The sequence below is a fragment of the Teleopsis dalmanni genome, chromosome X (assembly GCF_002237135.1).
Source record: "Teleopsis dalmanni isolate 2A chromosome X, ASM223713v2, whole genome shotgun sequence".
Taxonomy (NCBI): domain Eukaryota; kingdom Metazoa; phylum Arthropoda; class Insecta; order Diptera; family Diopsidae; genus Teleopsis; species Teleopsis dalmanni.
This window is the reverse complement of record NC_051848.1, coordinates 88,427,271-88,436,838: the sequence shown is the minus strand read 5'-3', so window position 1 is coordinate 88,436,838 and position 9,568 is coordinate 88,427,271. Positions and strand designations below refer to the sequence as shown.

At 27.4% G+C, this 9,568-nt stretch overlaps 1 protein-coding gene across 1 annotated transcript; it reads right to left on the bottom strand.

The window, feature by feature from the left end:
• Window positions 1-1,616: 1,616 nt before the first annotated feature.
• Window positions 1,617-7,537, bottom strand: LOC119688666. Its single transcript, XM_038103336.1, has 19 exons — window positions 7,446-7,537; window positions 6,323-6,700; window positions 5,581-5,643; window positions 5,435-5,524; window positions 5,299-5,376; window positions 4,312-4,386; window positions 4,160-4,246; window positions 3,258-3,323; window positions 3,109-3,201; window positions 2,961-3,050; window positions 2,804-2,884; window positions 2,663-2,743; window positions 2,514-2,597; window positions 2,373-2,462; window positions 2,224-2,307; window positions 2,091-2,171; window positions 1,971-2,030; window positions 1,719-1,775; window positions 1,617-1,655 (listed from the first exon to the last, which is right to left on the bottom strand). Exons 2-19 carry the CDS (start codon window positions 6,647-6,649, stop codon window positions 1,617-1,619), a joined length of 1,626 nt encoding a protein of 541 aa, XP_037959264.1. The 5' UTR covers window positions 6,650-6,700; window positions 7,446-7,537.
• Window positions 7,538-9,568: the final 2,031 nt, after the last annotated feature.

Sequence of the window (9,568 nt, the reverse complement as noted above, 5' to 3'; positions counted from 1 at the left end):
CATTTCGATATTTTATTATTAATTGAATTCAGCGCCAAATCTTGGAAAAAGCCCCCAAACATAACACGGACACATAACGTCTGTTGTAAAACCTTTTTTTATAGCAGCAAGCGGTAGTTTCATTAAGGAACACTTTACGCTACAATGCTTATTACTTTTCTGTCGATTATAAACCAGAATATGATAGTCCCATTAGGAATCACATTTTTGTCGTTATGTCTAAATGTTGGTCAACTATATTGAAAAACATCTGGACGCCGTAGTATGAGGATCATGATATAAGATATTGAGCAATGATATGATCTTTTAAATTTCTTCACGGAAGTGATCATAAACACCATGTATTTATCGTTATAGGATAATTTTTCATAAATTTGTATGTTAACTTGTTTTAATCTGCCTTTATTATTTTTGAATGAAAAGAAAAAAATCTGTATCCGGCTGTATTATATTTTTTGAAGATAGAACGCAAATTCCCGGTTAGACTGCATCATTATATGTAACAATAAAAACATAGTCGTATCAACTTAGTTGATAACAGAGAAAACTATCGAAAAAGTAGATCAGAATATATTGAGTAATCATTATAAAAAAAAAGTTAAACCTTTTAAGGCTATCGGATATCCGCTTGACTATGTAGGTAGATATGGATGGTCATAGCCTGCGTCAGTTAAAAGCAGATACACTTGAACGTATTTACGGCGTTACAATGTCATATAATTTTAATAGGATCCTTAAACAGAGTTATGCATCGTAGAGCAGTGACACTAATATATGAAATATTTTTCAGCCAACTCAAACATAATCCAGCTCTCAAACATAATCCAGTATTTTTTATTGGTTATTTTCTGAATACGAAGATATTTTATAATTCTTCTTCTGCGTTATAGCTGCAGCTATTTTGGATAAGACGTGAGAACTTCAATTTCATTTTATTTCTAATTTCAACCACCGTGAATATTTCAGATTTCAAGTTCTCCAGAGCAGATTCATGTGTGAACACTAATTCCACCACTTTGCTTAGCTAGATTTGAAAAATATTGTATGAAGATTTTTGAATGGAAAGGCTTTCAGTGTATTTGCTATAATTTTTGGTGACATTGGCCTAAAAATGCGATCACATAAATATTTCTAAAACTATATTAGAATAGTTTAAGCAAAGTCGAGTAAATTGTTTGTACATCCACCACTTCACTCTGACAGATCAAAGCACAATCAGAACAGTTAGTAAGAAAATATTAAAAAGATTCCGAAGAATATAAAAATGAAAACTGTGAAATAAATAATATATGTATTATTTCATAGATAATTTTTCAAGTCAAAAATTGGTTCTTCTGTGACTGGGAAGAGAGAAATTATGACGTCTTATAGGTTTGCTCACAGGGTATAGGGCCATGTACAATGTGACGTTGTTTTTTGTGTGATACTTTAATATTTTTTAAAAATAAAAATAATTGTAAATAAAACCGATAAAAGGTTTTTTGATATCTCAAAAAAATTTATTTAAAAAAAATAACTCAAAAAATGAATAAAAAGAAAATTTAATACAATAAAATTAATATTCAAATATAAAAATTTTCTATGTAAACTTTTATATAATAAAACACAAAAACAATTTATATAATTCCGTCTTGGGACTCATCGTTATCATCAGTCTACGAAATAAAATAATTTAATACATTAGCCCAAATAGGTAATCATCTTAAATGGTAATATACCAAATGGGTAGGCTCATTAAAATCTTGCGAGTTATCATATAAAGATCGTACATCCGTCTATAAGGAAAAAACAAAAGAAATGTGAGTTCTATTAATTAGATGCCAAAGACCCTGTGTTAACTACAGAATTAGAGATACTCATACTTATACTACAAACATCAAGAACCGATGTCTTGAATAAAAATTATGTCATTTTTGTATTCAAATATTATTTATTATTATTTATTATTATTATTAGTATTATTTACGTACTGAGTTTGCATAGTTGTTGTTATCCGCAGGATTATCATCACCAGATTCAATTCCTGTAACCTGTAAGTTTAAATTACTTTAATTTACTAAGCACTAAGTAAAATTTTTGTAAATATCTACCAAATTTGGAAAACTGGAATAGTACCGCAAAGATTGATTGTAATTATGTTGAGAATTCTCTGAAGCTTCACCTCTAAAGTACTATGAACAAAAAATATGATATTTCTGTTAAAGTTTGCTGTATTTTTTTTACCAGACTATTGGCACTTAAGCGACCAGAAATATCAAAATCATGTTCTTGCGCAATAGAGAATTTATTAAGACCAGATGCACCACTCTGCATTTTTAAATTTATATTAATAATAAAATAAATCATTAACACTATAGTTTTTGAAAACGTACGAAATGAGTAAATCCGCCACCATAAGCAGAATCAGAGTTATAGTCTCGGTTGACATGATACCTATCGCTAGCCTTTACATATTTCGGTACCTTAAAAAACACCATTCACTTTTTAAATAATTTGTGGTTTATGAATTATACAAAATTAGTAGATCCACGTCTTTTAAACGACTGAAAGACTTGTTCTGGAGGATCACCAAAATATTCAAAAGATGACTCAACTTTCTATAAATATAAATATTGCAATATTATCAGTTATAGTATATGATTAATTTTAGTCAATTTCATACTAAATCATTATGATCAGTCTTCTCTGAAGCATCTAAACTGTGCCCATAATTAGTATAAGATGAAGTTCTAGTTTGGGGGTCCTTAAAAAAATATTTATATATTTTCTTTAAAAAAATTGCACATATAATCTTGTCACGTACCAAAAGGGACTGCCTAGAAATACCCAAAACATCAAAATAATGCTTATAAGGCACATTTCCAGAAATTTCAGGAGCTATAATCTAAAGAATTATATGTAGAGATTATTAAATGTTTTTGAAATTAATGAATGATCTAATATTTGTCTTAAATAACTACCAAGTATGCGTTTCCACGGTACCCAAAGAAGTCCGGCTCTTTTTCGGCGCCCATATCAGAGTTATCATCCGAAACTGTACTAAAACAAACCTTGAAATAAAAATACATTATTATAGTTAATAAAATTGTATTTTAAAGTAATATGTACTAAATTAATATCGGCAGGCTGCAATAAAAGGTGAAAATATTGCTCTAATTTAATACGACTCCATCTATCATTGTAAAATTTTTCCCTAGAGAACTAGAAATAAAGAATAAAATTGTTTTAATACATTTTAAGTTATTATAACTACTTACCAAAGCAAGCAAAAAGTCATCTACCCTAGGAATATTAACATAATCTACAACCTCATTTTCATCGGCCTGAAAATTAATACAACATGAGGTCATTTAATTAGTCAAAATATAAAAGTATTATATTTTAAAAAACTGTGTGAAAACTTTTGTTTATCTAACAATTTGTAGAAATGTTTTCAGATCTATTACACTTAGCATTGTAATCTAGACAAAAAAGCCTGTAAAACTGAATTAATAGAAGTTTAGTCAAATAGTAACGAGAAAATCGGAATGCCTTCTTATATAAGCTTCAAAGTTCGCTAAGTAATTTTGGCATTAACTAATCTTTTGTTAAAAAACGATATCGGTTCAGAAAGAAAAAGGCTGAAAAAAAAGTCATCTCTGGAGAGTACTATAGTTGCATCGTTACAATAATAATATCTATCAGTATGAACATTTGTATAAGCACCAAATTATCGAAACAAATTTTACTACACACGTTTTATATTTGATATATATACTGATCGATGTCTTCAACAATTTATCTTATAATAATGCACAATCTGTATAATTTTCTCCACGTTTTCATAATTGATAGACATGTGAAAACACCTTGACTTCTCGAAATTCAATGTGCCATTGACCATCCTGAAATCATTTATCCTATTTTTAAACTTATGTTTGTAGCATTTTATCGCCGTCGAATATCGCCACCTTTTGAAACAAAAACACAGATGTACCTCTCGCTTACCTAAAACTTAACTAAGTACGTTGCTGCCTGATTGTTAACAGATTTATCACTGGCAATAAAGGAAAATAATAACCAATATCTCTATAGCCAAGATGCAATGGGCGCCCTTTGTAAATTTACGTTTCTTTTTGGTCACACTATATAAGCATTATATATTCTATAAAAAACATACCAATGCAAAATTGTTGAAGTTAGTAAGTTGGAACTGATCATCTGAAGATGGGTAGAGTACATCAGCAAAGCATGAGCTTTCTGCATTCTATTACAGTTACAAAAAACGAAATGAATGGATTTAAAGCTATGTATTTTTAAATATATAGTTACCAAATTAGCGTGGCGAGAATCACACAAGTTGTAGTCACTGGAGTCATTATCAGATACCTTCTCAATGGGAAACATCTAAAAAAATTATACTCATTTATTAAATTTGTTTTAAACTTCGATTAGTTAGTTTAATGAAAAGGGTTAAAAAATGGTTGGACTTTATGGTCTTAAAACTCAAAACAGTGATCACTGAGTTCATCTGTTGCAGCCTATATGTATGTATATTAGGATAGTTTTGATTTTTTGAATATCAAATTTCTTTAAAAAAGTCCTCTCACTTTTAGAGGCAGCGGTCTGCATTTAACGTATTAAAAGTAACTAGAAAAGTATTGATGGTAGGGGGATCAAATGTTCCACTGTCTAATGGAATTTTTTTAAAAAACAGAACTTTCTTTCGTATATTGCAAATGTCTGTATTAATGTCTCAACATGGTTTACCTGTAAAAGTTAATTTTTGAGACAACTAATTATCTGTCATCAATGGACTACCTTGAGGTCTGAGAGGGTTAACATCCAAGATTAATACGCATACATTTTTTATTATGTAAGTTTTCCCAATTGCAAAATTCTATCTTGAAAGCTACCACCATCTTATATAAAAATAACATTTTTTTATGAAAGTAAATAGATTTTTTCCCCTGAATAACTAAATATTGACCTGAGAAGGTTAAAATTTGTGACTAACTTATATTTTTTTGTATAACAGATCTTTTCTTCATAATTTACAAATCATTATCTGAAAAGCTTGCACTACTTTTCATACAAAAGTCCGTCTGCTTCTAATATATCAATATATATTTTAATATTATATACGGTATGTGTCTGGCTAAAGTTATCCAAAGGTCGACAGTAAGGTTCTGCAAACAGTGGATACTTATTAAGAAAAAACATAAAATCCTTAATCTTTAAATAATAATTATATATAGATATATATGGATTACTATATACTATATATTATTATAAATAGTATATATATGGATTACATACCAAACTATAAAGTCCGAAATCACTTGAAGATTCGGAGTCGGTGCGTATAGAAACACCTTTAGCATCACTAGAATGTTTCTTTGAATAGAAATAATTTGAGTTTTATAAATCAGTTTTAAATTTGTTAAAAACATACCGAAGTATTGGAAGTGGAATCACAACCACGTTTTGAACCCTGGTCTTGGGTAGTACACTTCGATTCATCACTTGATTTATGCTCCGAAGCCTGTTTAAAACAATTCACACATTAGTTGTGAAGTGTGAGTTTCTTAACCTATTTACCATTTGAGTAGTATTCTCAGCAGTATTGTTCAACTGATCACTGGATGCGTTCTCCTTCTGCACCTATGTATATATCTTTTTGGTTATTTGTACTAAGTTAGTGAGTTTATATTATAAGTTATGAACCAAATAAGCACAAACAAAGTCTTTCGAAATTACTGGACTTAAAGCAAAGGATAAACAGAAAATTATTATAACTTATTGGCAGTTTGTTATAATATTAATACATAAAAAATTATAATTGGTCAATTAAACTAATAGATGTTTTCAAACACGGCTAATGAAGTACTTTTGGAAGGTCTCGTAACACTTACCCAAGAACTCAAAAAGTTTTTTCGATATAGTGTTACAATTCCAGCTACAATTTCTTTCTAATATCATATAAAGAGCTATCGGTATTGTTGGGTGTCAGCTGGCAATTCAATTAGAACCTATTATACAACAATACAAATTTCACTCAAAATATCGTTTCCTGCATTTAGAATACTAGCGTCTGCAATTCGTGATATTCCTTAGATACTTAAATATTATATAAATCCTAAAATTTTTAAAACATTACAGTTAGTGTACTCGTTGAATCAAATTTTAAAATCCTTTATATTATCTCAAATTTTCGAGTTAAGTTTTTCTTACAATATTTCTACCTATCTATTATCTACTTGTATTTTATGCAATGCATTGCTCTAACAAATACATTTTGGTTTTCATAATTAAGTTGATTATCAATTAAAAAATTGCTTACCTGCTGATTATTCAATGCGTTTTTGCAGAAAGCTGATTTGAGAATAAAAAATTCTTTCACTATATTCTTTCCGAAATCGACTCTCCTTATATGATGTATCCAGAGAAAAGAAACTGATCTACAAACCATCATCGACAGAAAATAGCTGAAAACAAGTAAAACCTTCTCAGTGATGCAAGTAGCCGCAGGCTCATATACCTTCCAAAACTCCAGTACCTTCACATAGCAATAGCACCGCAAAATAGGCAGCAATAAAAACAGACCAACTTCATAAAGACAGACGCAGAGAAAACGTAGTGTAGAAATAATTTTATTTACTAAAGACATTTCTGTTGTAATGTAAAAAATTTAACCGCTTTTACAACTTTCTTGAAAATTCTGTAAAAAAAAATTTTTTTACAGAAAAAAAAAATAAATATATAAAAATATTTGAAGTTTCTTCTTTTGTGAAAAAATTTAGATTTTATAATTTAACAGAAATTAAATTTTATTTTTTAATTTTATTAAAAAAAAAGAATGTTGTCCATAGTCACATCAAAAAAACCGTTACTCATTACATTTATTAGTACACAAACACTTAAAATAAGTAGGACTGCGTAGATAATCCAGTAACTAACATCATACATATCATATCTCTCTTTTCAAGATCTCTTCAAATTTGCATTCAGTCAGCACATGAATCTCTAACAAATACTTCAAGCACTGCCCGACGCTCAATTCTACTACAGTCGCTGACAACTGAAGTCCATACAATTGAACTACATTGGAGGTAGTCATCTACGGTAGTGATAGGCTATACCATAGATTATTCGTGCGTTGAGAATAATTTCCTATATTCAAGTTGTGAAGAAAAAAATTCTGTTCTCATATGTAAAAGCTGGATCTCGTGAGCACTTGTTTCTTTATATTTACTTTTTATCTTTACTACTCTAAAAAGTGAACATGGAATTTAACGTGAACAAATATTTTAGGCTCAACTTTTCGCCCAAATCTTGACTCGTATTGCAAAAATCAATCTTTATCATATATTATATGCTTAAGCTACAATTATTTTAAATTAGAAATAAACCATTCAATATATATTTAACACATGATCTTATATTAGAACATTTTAGTAACTTACCTTCCCGTTTAAGATTTCCTCTTAATAAATCGTAATTTTTTGATTGCAAAATACAATATCCGACAAACAATTTTTCTTCGAACAAAATCATAAACGCACGAAGAAAAAAATTTTTTAATAATAATTTCATTTTTTTTTTACTGAGATTGCTATATTTCTTTTTTTCCTTGAATTACAGGTTACTTAAATTTATTGATAATTAATATTGTGAACAATAATAATTGTTAATTAAAAACCCGTTTAAAAACCTGAATCTAATCGAATGCGATATTCTAATCTTTTGAAATTTTGTCCAATGAATAGGTTGACGATGAAGTCTACACGGACCCCTCAAAATGCAGCATGGAATAATATTCCATTCTTCAGTTCTAAATCTCATTCCCAAACCTATCAAAAAAACACAATCTTAGACAAATATGGTAATCAACAAGATATCCACCCTATAAAACAAAGCTAAATAGATTAACTAAATATCTGAGTACGCAAATCAAATAAAAACGAGTCTCTAAAAGTATATCGTAGCAATCTTATATACGTTAAAAACACTAATTATTCCCTTTGGAAATGCTCGAAAAACCTAAAGAAGCCGGTCATATAAAATTCGTCTATTCGAACTAACGATGGCAACTAGGCCACAGATGATTGCAACAAATCATTGGATTTTCCGAATACGATAGCAGTCATTTTAACTCTATAGAACCTCCTTTCTTACTAATATGTGATGAAATTGCACACTTCTTTGAGTTAGAACTTATAGAAATTATTAATGCTGAACTTAAATTAAAGAAATCGTCTGGATTTGATATAATTACCATTGAAATGTTGCGTCAGATATCTGTCAAATGTATCTTCAAGCCAATTATGTGGAAAATATCGGAGGTAATTATGATCTTAAAACCGAGAAAACCTGTACACGAGATCTCATCATATAGATCTACATCAATAACTTCCAAAATCATGTCCAAGATACTTGAGATAGAAATTTTAAAAAGAATTTAAAATATATAGAATAAAGAATTTAGAAGTGCGCTACATCCTCCGTGTCCGTCTTGTAATTCATTCTTTTATTTTACGGTATTTGTACGATAGAGATGCTACATATCGCACAAATATCACAAAATAAAAGAATAAAGACAAGACGGACACGGAGATTGTAGCCCTAGAGGTGGGCTACGCTTCTAGCCCACCTCTAGGTAGAAAAGTGATCGGAAAAAATTAGTGCAATATAGACAATAGAATAAACAACATGACGATTGGATTGTAATAATATTAATTTCTATTTTTATTAGGTAACATTTAACATTCTTGGCTAATATTTAATTGAGCTTACTTAATATTTAGTTAATACTTTAATATATATAATTCTAGAATATATATCAAAAAATTTTTTTAATTTTATTTCTATATTTATTTGATTATATATATATAAATATATTTTCAATATATGTTTGTTGTGTGTCTTTGTAAACCAGGATCCTGATGATGACTCTCGAAGATAGTCGAAATAAAGAATTAATTAACAAACATGAAACAAAGAATTTTCAATTTTTTTTTGAAAAAAATTGACCCACAGCCAGTTAAAAAATAAACAAAAAAATTATAATATAATATAATATAATATAATATAATATAAATAATATTATATAATATAATATATTATATTATAATATAATATAATATAATATAAATATTATAATAATATATAATATAATATATAATATTATAATAATATATAATATAATATATAATATTATAATAATATATAATATAATATATAATATTATAATAATATATAATATAATATATAATATTATAATAATATATAATATAATATATAATATTATAATAATATATAATATAATATATAATATTATAATAATATATAATATAATATATAATATTATAATAATATATAATATAATATATAATATTATAATAATATATAATATAATATATAATATTATAATAATATATAATATAATATATAATATTATAATAATATATAATATAATATATAATATTTTAATAATAGATAACATTATATTATTATAATAATATTATAACATATATTATAATAATATAAAATATTATAATATTATTATAATATATAATATTATAATAAT